This window comes from Metopolophium dirhodum, chromosome 6, assembly GCF_019925205.1.
Source record: "Metopolophium dirhodum isolate CAU chromosome 6, ASM1992520v1, whole genome shotgun sequence".
NCBI classification, from domain to species: domain Eukaryota; kingdom Metazoa; phylum Arthropoda; class Insecta; order Hemiptera; family Aphididae; genus Metopolophium; species Metopolophium dirhodum.
The window spans coordinates 6,859,436-6,872,296 of record NC_083565.1 but is presented as its reverse complement, the minus strand read 5'-3'; the positions used below and the strand labels follow the sequence as shown (position 1 = coordinate 6,872,296).

At 28.3% G+C, this 12,861-nt stretch overlaps 3 protein-coding genes across 5 annotated transcripts in view; 2 read left to right on the top strand and 1 right to left on the bottom strand.

The window, feature by feature from the left end:
* Positions 1-12,861, bottom strand: part of LOC132946210 (RING finger protein 207-like) — a 28,302-nt gene that overhangs the window by 14,413 nt on the left and 1,028 nt on the right. The window lies entirely within an intron of this gene.
* Positions 1,343-7,868, top strand: LOC132946672 (uncharacterized). Of its 3 annotated transcripts, none has more exons than XM_061016717.1 (5): positions 1,343-1,751; positions 2,930-4,439; positions 4,788-4,924; positions 4,984-5,115; positions 7,270-7,868. In XM_061016717.1, the coding sequence occupies exons 2-5, from the start codon at positions 2,951-2,953 to the stop codon at positions 7,483-7,485; spliced, it is 1,974 nt and encodes a 657-aa protein (XP_060872700.1). In that variant the 5' UTR covers positions 1,343-1,751; positions 2,930-2,950; the 3' UTR covers positions 7,486-7,868. The 3 variants fall into 3 exon arrangements, with proteins under 3 accessions (XP_060872700.1, XP_060872699.1, XP_060872701.1); XM_061016716.1 differs by having other exon boundaries at positions 1,343-1,653; positions 7,270-7,867; XM_061016718.1 differs by having other exon boundaries at positions 1,343-1,653; positions 4,836-4,924; positions 7,270-7,865.
* LOC132946844 (E3 SUMO-protein ligase ZBED1-like) lies at positions 9,074-10,519 on the top strand. The gene is made up of 2 exons (XM_061016941.1): positions 9,074-9,753; positions 9,844-10,519. Exons 1-2 carry the CDS (start codon positions 9,223-9,225, stop codon positions 10,453-10,455), a joined length of 1,143 nt encoding a protein of 380 aa, XP_060872924.1. The 5' UTR covers positions 9,074-9,222; the 3' UTR covers positions 10,456-10,519.

Below are 12,861 nucleotides of genomic sequence, written 5' to 3'. Positions count from 1 at the left end.
AAAATTGTTTTATTTTTTTATCATACGTATCATAATATTATTTCTATTTATTATAGAATATTATAAGTTTTAAGTATAATAAGAACTTCAGCAATCAGCACACTAAATGAAAAATTATCTTTCATATGACAATATCAACATTTTTCATATCATTTCCCATTTACATGATAGGTACATTTTAAATTATTTTAACTCTTTTTAAACTATTTAAATCCATGAACAATTTTTTTTTTTACCATTTTTTTTTAATTATTAAATTAGATTATATTTTATACAAGTGTTCTAGTCCTAAATTCCGTCTCTGCTCGTAGAAACGTTTTACGTATAAAAGTGTTTATCATTGAATTCAAATTTAACACATTATCATTACATTATTACCATAAGCGCAAATTGACTACATTTTTTGGGGGGGACTCAAGCCCCCCTCCCTATTTGTGCCAATAATATTATACACGAAAACTACTGTGCAGCAGAGTGGTACCTACCCACTTGTCCGCCCTTTTTTCTTTTTAAAAAAAACACTAGTTTAAATTGACAGCAATAAGGAATACAAAAGGTAATATTAGTCACGCAGCCAGGGAAATATTATGGGAGTTTTTGAAATTTATTTATAATCCCAAATATGAACAAACTTATTTTGTTGTAGTAATCCGATAATACCCTATATCAATAAAATATTGTGGCCCTCCCCCCGCCAAATACCGAAAAAAAATCTTGGCTGTGGAACTGGTAGATAAGTAGGTAAATTAGAAAATAGTTACTTGCATTTTTGATCATAATTCATAACGTAAGACAAAGAAATTAATGACAGTCGACAACGCACGCTTTAATAGGATTTATATTTTATTATTTGTCAAAAGCAAATTTGATAATTTTAATCCCATCGATTGTGATACACGTCATAAACGTCTTAGGTCCATAGTTTATAGGTCTACCTATGAATAGGTCTTACCGAATGGCAACTAAATTTTTTTTTCAATATTTACATAAAATGTTACGATCCGGAATTCCGGAACTGTTATATTCAAATTTTATTTTAACCAACCGGAACTGACGCAAAGGCAAATATTACGAACCGCAACACCATTTCGGTGCGTTCCGGTCCATTTCGAGTACTGAAAATAAGAGTAAAGAGTTACATAATAAATAGATTATTTTGAACTGAAAATTGCTAGCTCGTGCGTTTGGAACATAGGTCATAGAGTAATATTAATAGATTGGAATCAGTACGGAAATGAAACTACAAGTCATGCTACCACGCTGGTATCTACCGGGTATATTACGTAATACGTTATCTATTAATGATAAATGAAAAGTAGGATTTTACTATTAAGTGGTTATTTTTGAATTTTTGTCGTCGGTCGACGGAATCAATAATCCATGCTTAAAATTATAATAGTCATGCAATAGTCGTTGGATCAAGAATCAATATTCAAGATTCAGCACCGTATAACGTGAAGTCGTGAATACGTAATTCAAAATTCAGTTATTCATCTACTATGATTTTGATATGGGCGGTAAATAGTAATCATCAGTCATGACGTTACAAGAGTTCTTACCGGTTACCGGATAACATAACATACTACTACTACATACTACAATTATAGTGATTCGCTTTCGACATCTTCACTCCGACGTCCATCATTATAGCAGGTATACATATTTACTATTTAGTAATTAGTCGATATTTATAATTTTTGTCATAAACGGCATGAACTCCAACGACATCGCCGACTTCGAGTATAGATTATGTAAGTAATTAATATTTTATTACATTTACTATTAAGCTGAAAAAATGATTTTTCCAATAGACAATAGTCAAATTGCAACTATACACTTATTAATTATTATTGTTGCTCTACCATTCAACCATTCGTTTTAAGTTTTCAATACCTAGTTCATGTTCTACTTCGTAATAACGTAGGTAGGTATCAGATAGTGACTGTCAGACTACTCAATTTATAGTATGTAGGTACCTGTTATTATTTTTTATTATTAAATGTTTGCAATGTTCTGTTAGGATGACAACGCATATAATATTTCGATCTACCTACACATTTATCTTAGTCTATATTGAGCCTAAACTTACCTGTTCCAACATTATTATTTATTTCTATTACCTATATAGGTAGATAATTTTGTATATACCTAGCTAAAATTTGAATATAGGTAAGTATTAATATTGAAAAAAATAAGTGTTCAGTGATACAGTCCATAGTCCACCAGCTGAACTCAACTTATCTATAATCTATGCTATACCTAGCATTATTTTATAATTCATTGAATAATACCTAGACATTTGTAGATTACTAATAATTGGTATCTATGTTTTCTCATTATATGTGGACTTTTTTTGGTAATTTATAGGGTGCTATTACCTATATGTTATACCTGGGTGCCATAAAATGTAAATCTAGCTCTGATTTTTGTATTGGTAAGTTTTAGATTTAGGTACAGATTATGTCATTTAAGTACCTTGGTAAAATAAATTTATTTTAATGGAAAACTGCTGCAACCTCAATATTTAATTGTCATAATTTGACTAAATTGTATTTGAAATTGTACATAGCATAGGTACCTAAAATTAAAGAAACATTTTTATGATTTATATTTAAAGATTAAAAAGTTATTGTTAAAATAGGTAGGTAATATCATTGATTATAATTTATAAATATAGGTAGTATTTATAGCCCAATTGTAATATGTGATAGGTATGAGGTATCTGCTATTATCCAATTGTATACCTAGGTATAGGTAATAATATATTCTTATATATTATTATTATAATAATATAATAATTAGAGAAATTCCTTATTTCCATTATCTAATTATTATGAAATTTATATATTATACAATTTATTAATAATTTAATATCAGTGATCAATATATTCAAATAATTGAAATAGTATGAATTATATTTTATTTATAGATTTCATTTAAGGGATCTAAAATGAAGAGATCTAAAGTAAAAAAAATTATTCTTACCAACATTGTCAAAAGTTCTAAAGATTCCAAACATTGTTACTTGTGCGATGCTATAAAGCGAACGCACGAACATTACAATATATCATCATTACTGATAACTGTCAGCCAATGGGATACTAAAGGATCAAGTAAAATAAGAAGTATTCAGCAATTTAAGTGTTTTGTATGCAACTATAATTCTAATTATTTTAATAACTGGAAAACACATATCATGTCAAATGGACACATGTCTATGTGCCACACCTTAGACAAAGTATGTTCATACTTCTGTGAAGCTTGTAAAACATTATTTTATGGGTCAGAAATGTGTATAAGTCATCATCAAAAGGATGCGCATGATGGCAACATTAATTTGTCTAGTTTATCAATATTAATGTCTGAACTAATGAGTTGTTTGGATATTTATTCAAAGCATGTTTATTTTTGTGGTATATGTAAAATCGTTTCAGAAACACCAATTCATACTTCTGGGAAACATTTAAATAATCAAAAATTGTATGATTGTAAATATTGTAACACTACATTTCTATGTAACACTGAAGAATTAGATTTTCATGAAGCTAGTGTAGAACATTTAACATTTAAATGTATTTATTCAATAAAAGAAGCTATAGAAGTAAACAGTTTGAAAATACAAAAACAAGACAAAGTTACAAAAACTACACATGATCTTCAAACAAAACTAAAACCATTAGAATTGCCATTAATTATATTGGACAGATTTCAGAAAACTTCAAAATCAATGGCAAAATGTAATTTTTGTAATGTTCTTATTCAATGGAGTACTCATAGAATAGTCAAACATGTAAATTTATGCTTGAATAAAGGAAATTTGACATCAGAAATGCAAGCAATTTTGATTACAGCTTATGATTGTGGAGCATGTAGTTTTAAAACAAATTCTTTCTTTAACTTTAAGCTTCATGTGATTTCACCTATACATCTCACAAATTCTCACACAAGTGGTGATTTCTACTCATATTTTTGTACCATTTGCAACTTATACATTTATGCTTCCAAAATTCAAATTAACGATCATTTGAAAAGGAAACATAAAACAAATATGACTGATTTGCCTTTATTATCTACATTTTTAAAAGATAATTATAATTACATAAGCAATCATCCTAGATCTGACTTTATAGACTATTATAGTGATCTGGATCAACAATACTGTGAAAAAGATTTTCAATGTAATGTTTGCAAAATTTCTTTCTGCATGAGTAATTATGAGTATAACTTACATGAGATTTCCAGTGAACATATTCTTTTAAAATATTTTACTCCAACAAAGCCTTCATTAGTTATGAAACATAGTTATGGATATGAAAATGTACAAACTACATCTTCTATAAATGCAAACTTAATTATAAACAATGAAGCTTTAAGTAATAAATGTTTGTCTTCAACCAAAGCTGATAAAAGTAATCCAGAAGAAATTTCAGTAAATAAAGGTAAATATCAAATATTAAAAATTGAATAGGTATTTATGTAAAGTATTAATTGATATATTGTAAGTGACCTAGTGTCCTTGTGTTGGGGCGGTGGTTGATCACAGTCACTAATGGATGCTGTGGTCAATTATCATCAGGCATTACTAGCTCCCGTATTAGGTCAGGTTTTTAGCGATAAATCTTCACCCCACGTACAAACTGTTGCTCAAAACCAACCGTAACCTTATGTAAGCTTCCAAACTAATAAAAAAAATTATATGTACCCACTACAATATACGTTCCTATATTATAAATTATACTATCATTTAATCTAATTTGTTAGATTTTATTGATTTTATATTTTAATAGGTCATACTAATATTAAAAAAAGACAATTAGATATGAATACCATTTCAGAAAACAATAAATTGTTCAAAAATTGTAATGAAATCAAATCACATTCAGCAATATCATCTACTAATTCCGATCACAACATACAACAAAATGTCAGTATTTGAATTTATTTATTTTGTAAACTGTTATTTTAATTGGTTAACAATTTCAGGTATACATTGCTGATGATGATGGTGTAAAGATAGCAGATTTAAATTCTACTGCAGAAATTGAGCATGCTCAAGAAGCCTTGCATTATGTAGATGTATCAACAAGTTCTGATGATCTGAGGCAGAAGAATATAGTAATGATGCTTAAACATTTAAAATTGTATATAGATTCTAGAACTTGTTTATCTTAGTTAAAATGATCGATATTAGGGTACCTGGTACCTATCATATCATAATAATAATTGAACGGTTGTGGTAGCTATAGTCTGTTCAAAATGAGATCGGGACGGGCGGCCAAATAGTGCGCATGGGCGTGGCTTTGTTTCGCAGCAGTGCCCAAAGCATCGCTGTAGTGGGGACGGCGTCTGACCATATGTCTGACCGCCGCCCGACGAAAACTGGTATCCGCCATGTACCGATCTCATTTTGAATAGACTATAGTATGATGGTAAGATATTGTGATGTAGAGTCTAGCAGTGTCAGGGTTAAATAGCTCTATCACGACTATCTATTTATTTTTATTTAAATAAAAATGGTTCATTTTATAAGGTCTACATTAACAAAATAAGTAAATATTTTGATATTTATTACCACATATTACTATTATTACTAGTGCTTGAACCTAAATGCCTAATAAATAATTATTCTTCCCATGCGTTTGTTATCTCAGTCTTACAAACATATATGACATGACAAATTTTTGTTCACTAGTTTCAATAGTGTGCTGTTAGCTTTAATATTAGAGTCACTTTATAACCAAACTTTTAGCTAAGAACATTATCTATGATTAAGCGTTGATGATTTTATTCGATATTTTAATTTTCAAGCAAGTTATGAGTATGTGAAATATCACACATTAAAAATGCTCATATCTCGCTTGATAATTAAAATATTGATTAAAAGATGACGCTTATGCACAGATAATGTTCTTACCTATAAGTTTGATAAAAGGTCAATTCACTCTTAATATTAAAACTAACAGCACACTATTGAAACTAGTGAATGAAAATTTGCTACGTTGTAAGTGTGTAAGACATAGTCCACAAATACATGGGCAGTGACACACGCAAGGAGGAGGAGAGTTAAGGGGATGCAACTTATTTTCGTTCAATATATCACCATTTATAGGTCTATATTCTTACTGCCCTTAATTATATTATCATCCCATCATTAATATTGCTAGATTCTAATTGTGCTTAAGGGGCTCCAGTTGGACGTGTTTTAAGGAAATGAATACAGCCAATCAAAATAACTTTTATGGGTATGCAAAGTAAATGAACATTAGTATGTGTGAGTTTAATCTGTAATCATTTTTTGGTCAATATTTCCTAGAAATGTCCTAAATTATAAAAGTAGACCCACATAATACCGCCTGGTTGGTTGGATGTTATTTATATTTGCCGTCAATTAACTTACGTACGGGCAGGCTTTGGCAATGATATTAAATTAGATAAATTTGTTTTAATTAAAAAAAGTGGGTTTTAGACCAAAAAGCTAAATAAAACTGAAGGAATTTAGTTTGATGGATTTCAGTTTTTCATCTGTGATATCCATGAACAAAAATATAATATTTTTGTATTTTTATTATTCATTATGACACTTACAATAATTGGAATATTAAAAATTGCCTCTGGTCAAACCTACTAACTTGTAATCGATCATAATTTGTTTTCAAAATTAAAATATGTCAAACCAAATTCCCCCAGTTTTGTCTGGCTTTTTGGTCTAAAAGTCACTTTTTTTTCATCTACATGGAGCCCTTTTAATTAATGTTTAAATTATATAATGACCACTACTTATAAATATGCTTATAGGTATGTTTAAACATTTTAAATGTATGATTGCTATATTTTCCTTGTATGTAACTATAACCTTAATTGTTGAGATATAATAATTTAATACATTGAAATCTCATTCATAATAATAATAAAAAAAAACCAACCCCCAGAAAAAAGTTTTTTGTGCGCTACTATGCATGGGTAGCGTTCTCTTAATACAGACATGCAGTTATGCACTCAAGCTAAAAATATGCACTTATTATTTTTGCTTTTTGGATTCACATGGTTTTTTTATTATTCAAAATTAGAGCAAATAATTTACATTAGGGAACATTTTTCTTTTACCTTGTATGCATATTACTATTAAAAATTGTATTTCAAAATATAATAATATGTGAAACCTAATTTTAAAATTTTAAATTAGATGTGGCACTTAAATAATAATATACATGTATAGTATTTCATTTAATTAAAAAAATTATATAATTTTTAATTTTTATTATTTTTCAGATGTATAGTAAACTTAAAAATACTAAAATGCAAAACAATATTCAGTCTACTGATACACAGTCCAATATTACAAGACAATACAAGCAACTACACCCAACAGACCCAGATCAAGCATACGGACAGTATGTTATAGAAAGACTTAAAAATATACATAATGCATCTCTTAAAAGTAATATAAAAATAGAAATAGATGCTCTATTTTGTACATATACCTAATTAATTTATTAAATGTGCTATTAATTATAAATATTTGTTTATTAATAACTTAATTTCTATAAAAATAAAAAAAATAATAGAAAATGGATCTCTGCTGTAGAAGATTTTAAGTGTTAATATTAAAGGTGCCTATAACTAGGTTGGCCAAACATCCCGTGCTTTACGGGAAACATCCGTGTTTTATAAATTTGACAAAAGCCTTGTTACGGACACAATAACTGTCGTTTTTTATAATATGTCCTATTTTCAAACTCATAAAAAATATGTAAAGAAAGTTAGTAATTACAACCGCTTTATAGACACCAAAGATGCATCAACTTCTACCAGTGATTAACTATTATATTAATATCATTATATAAATACTCAAAAGGTATTTTTTTTATTCAATAAAGGTTATTAAAAGCATATCTTTTATTTTAGTAGGTAAATATCAAAATATTAATTAATTTTGTATTTCAACAACTCATTCACGTCCTTGTAAATTAGCCCATATTCTTATTGTGTCTCTGGGTACAGATGGTATATTTCTTATAAAAATAAAAAAAAATTTTGTATTTAAATATTTTAAATCTGGCCATCTTAACTACTGACTGGTAGGCAGTTAACTACTGACTGGTAGGCAGTTAGTAGTAACTTCCAACTATTAACTATACATTGTTCAATGTAGATATTAGTAAGAAAATGACCTTAAAATGATTTTATTTTAAAAATAGTAATTGTTTTACATTTGTATTTATTTTGGGCACATCTGATTTTAAATCAAAAAAGTGATTCCTAAAGAGCATAGTCTAGAAATTTATAAATTCAACCATATTTTCAAAATTTCTATCGAACTTCAGGAAGTATATTTAATTTACTACTGCTTTTTAATAGTTTTTACAGAAATGCTAACAAGCGTATTTTAATTTTTCGCGATTTATTGATATGTGCGAGGGTTGCATCAGGAGACGGTTGCCCGACACGGTATTACAGTGACTCTCTGAAACACATACTAATGTTCATTTACTGCTAGTCACACGACATTATAGACACCCCAAATGTTTATGTCATGTGAGTTGCTTAAATATTACTGCTTAAAACATCATATTATTCAGTCGATCATGTTTCAAGGAAATTAATATAGGCAATTTAACATGACATTAAAATGACTTGTGTGCATAGGTACTAAGCATAGTATAATCAATGGTGGGTACTAGGGATGGGCATGAAATCCGAATATCTGAATTATCCGAATATCCGGATATCCAAATCCGGATTTGAATCAAATTCTTATCCGGATTTCCCGAATTATCCGGATTATCCGGATTTATGGATTTGCTTTTTTATGTGACTTCAGACTTACAAATATTTTTAATGTATGGTAAAATAAATTATTTTATTATAATGAAAATTTAACAAAATGTTATATTATATCAAAGTTCGTATCATAAAAATCGTTCGAAATGTATACATTCCAAATAGATAAGTATAGTGTATACCCAATTAATTAATCTTTACTGCATAACCTTCGGATGGTTATTGAAAAAGGTTTTTTGAAGATAAGTTAAATTCAGAAATATCATAGAAAACATTAATTATATTTCTTTAACAACTGATGGTTGGACATCAACAGCAATTGATTCATATTTAACATTTACTGCTCATTATTTTGATGATAATTGGAAATTGTATAGTGTAACTCTTTCAATTGAAGAAATACAAGAAAGTCATACGGCTGAAAATTTAAAAGACAGTATTATGAATGTTATTGAGTCTTGGAATTTAAATAATAAAATAACGGGAATTAGTCATGATAATGCTGCAAACATTTCAAATGCTGTAAAACTATTTTACGATCAAGATATTTATTCAAATCGTTGTGCTGCTCATACACTACAATTAGCTGTGAAAAAATGTTTAGATTTAAATACATGTCGTCCTTTATTAAAAACCGCATCAAAAATTGTTGCTAGTTTTCGACAATCTTCTAAAAGAACATATGCCTTAGAAAATTATTTAGCTGAGAAAGAGTGCAAAAAACTTAATCTTGTACAAAGTTGCCCTACACGTTGGAATTCTACTCTAGGTATGTTAGAACGATTGTTGGAACTTCGTTCAGCTGTAGTTGTCATTATGTCTGATCGGACACTTTTTAATAGTAAGATCGCGAAAGATCAAGAATTACTAGAAGAAGACTGGGAAAAAATAGAAATACTTGTTACTTTATTGAAACCATTAAAAACAGCAACAACAGTTTTATGTGCTGATCAAAATGTCACTATATCAATGGTAAGTTGATTAAAAATTATAAGTATAAATTAATATTCAACAATAATTATTATTTTGTAAATATCATAAAATTGTTGTGTTTATTTTCAGGTTTTACCAATTGTTAAAAGTCTTATTGTAAAACATTATAAACCCAATAATCTAGATAGTAGGTTTTCAACTCTATTCAAAGAGACCATTATTCACGAATTATCAACACGTTTTTCTGTACAAATTGATGTTGACAACGATTGCGAAAGAGAAATTAGTATCACTCAAATGGCTAGCATACTTGATCCTAGATACAAAAATATGTCATTTGAATCTTCCGAAAATATTAAAAATCGTATTAAACAAATAGTACGTTCAAAAATGGTTTTGTTAAGCAGAAATACTGATGTACGTATACCTACAGAAAAACGCACAGCACTTGATGAATTACTTGAAGAAGAACCAAATAATGATACTGACGAGTTTTCAAGGTATATGGCGGAATTTCAAATAAATCATAATGCAGATCCATGTGCATGGTGGAAAGATCATGAAAACATTTATCCAACGTTAGCCGTATTAGCTAAACAAATATTATGTATACCAGCATCTTCTGCTTCATCAGAAAGAGTTTTTTCAACAGCCGGTAATATATTATCCCCAAAACGTAATAGAATTACACCATGCCATTTGTCAGCCTTAGTTTTTTTAAAACAAAATAATAATTTTTAATTAAAAAAAATAATTTAAGTAATATGCATGAATATGTTTACTGTTTTGTATGAATTATTGTTGTATTATTAATATATATTATTTACCTAGTGAGATTAAATATAATTTTTGCTATGTTATAAAGTATTTATTTTGTTATTTTGATTTTTGTTAGATATTATTTAATAATTATTATATAAAATGTTATGTTACATTATTTTACATTTTTTTTTTAGTATAAAAAAATAATAATTAATTTTTACAAATAAAAATGTGCTTAAAAATTTCAATAAAACCATTTACATAATTAAGTAATTGTTTTTATTACAGCTAAGCGCAAAACATCACTAGTACTTAAAATGTGTTCGAAATTTTGTATACCCATGTCTGAAAATTATATTATAGAATTAAAATATTATTATTATATAAAAATGAGTCATTGAACAGCAAAATCGAGTTGAATAATCCGGATACTCCGGATAATCCGTGAAATCCGGATTTTCTAAATCCGGATTTGACAAATCCGAATAATTCGGATTTTTGAAATCCGGATATGCCCACCACTAGTGGGTACTAGGTAGTAAACGAACATTAGTATAATATAATCGTTTTCGATCAATATTTCCTAGAAATATCTTTAGTTATAACCGCAGGCCACCATCCAGGTCGTTATTTATATTTGACGTCAATTAACTATAATTTATACGTACGCGCAGGCATTGACGGAGATATTAATTATGAATAACTTTTTTCAATTTGGAAAAATTGTTTTTAGACCAAAAAGCCCGACCAAACTGAAAGAATTTGGTTAAAACTGATTTTCATTTTTACCAACTATACTAGGTTAATTGAGGACATTTTGAATATCTATTTCCGTGATATCCACCGTCCATGAATAAAAATATGTTATTGTATTTATATGATTCATTATGACACTAACAATAATTAGAATATTAGAAATCGCCTCTGGTCAAACCTAGTAAACTTGTTAATCAATCATAATCCATTTTCAAAATTAAAAACCGTCAAACCAAGTTTCTCCAGTTTTATCTAGCTTTTGAATCAATTGATGTTTGATTATAATTTATAATGGTATGTAGATAATTTATTTCCGTATAATCAGGTGATAACTATGGACAATACTCGATGCCTCTTTTCCGATTTTGGCCTTTTTTTAAAATTATATGCTATAATAATCTAATTTTTTACACAGTGTTAATATTGTTAAATGACTTGATAAATGTTTGTGTAAATCATAATACTAAGGCAGTTTATAACTTAAGGCCCCTGCAAATGTGTCATTTTTAAGGAGTTGTGTTTAGGCAATTATTTCGTTCCTGCGATTACTGATCGTCTTTGTGTGTATAGTAAATTATCATTGGTGTGCGCATACTCCCTTACCATCACCCGCGACCCACATCAATTTACAATACATTGTTATTTCTTATCTGGTTTATGGTCGCACGCACGCACATGCACAAGTCATTTAAAGTCATTAGATCAAAATATTCAAAACCAATTTATGGATGTGAAATAGCCGTCGCAGTGTCGCACTGACAAAAATTAAGGTACTTCCAGTGGTTCTATTTAAAAAATGTAAAGATGTTTGTGTTGGTGAACAAGTTTACTTTGCATCGGTCGGAGCACTTTTTCAATTTTAGCAAATTCTTGGCAAGAATAAATATTTTACATTTTATAAATTTATAAATTTTTAACATTGAATATATTCAAAAATATCTAAAATATAAAAAATATGCTCCGACCGATGCAAAGTAGACTTGTTGACCAATTAAAACATATTTACATTTTTTAAATCGAACCACTAGAAATGTTTTAATTTTTGTCAGTCCCTAAGGTCGTTTTGATGAAAAATTAATAGGGTTTGCAGGGGCCTTAAAAATATTATACCCGACTTAAAAATATTAACTTTTTAATTTAAATTAAGTTAAGTTTATTTTCGATCTCAACTTTAAACTTTTATTTGGTTCATTTTTACTTTTAACTTCTAACTTAACTAAAGGCAATTTAATTTAATTAACCAAACTTGCCAAAGTTAATTATATTTTCATTAACTCGCCTACCTTTGTATAAACCATACAATAATCGACGACCGACGTCGATTATAATGATAGTGATAAAATGATAATATAGTCTTTGCCACAGCTCATGAACTATGTGGCTTATAAAAGAATCTCCAAAACACTTCACTCTCCAATCTCCAGCATCTTCATCAAAAACTAAGTCTTTTATTCTACAATGTAGGTATAAAAACCATTTAAGACAACCTCAGTTCCACGAATATGGATATTTTTAGAAATATAAGAATATAGATAATCAAAAAACTATCTGCACTATATTATTTTTTATAAAATAATCTAAACTAAAGTAATTTAGAAAATTCCCCGATTTTTGTATAGAAATCAAAAA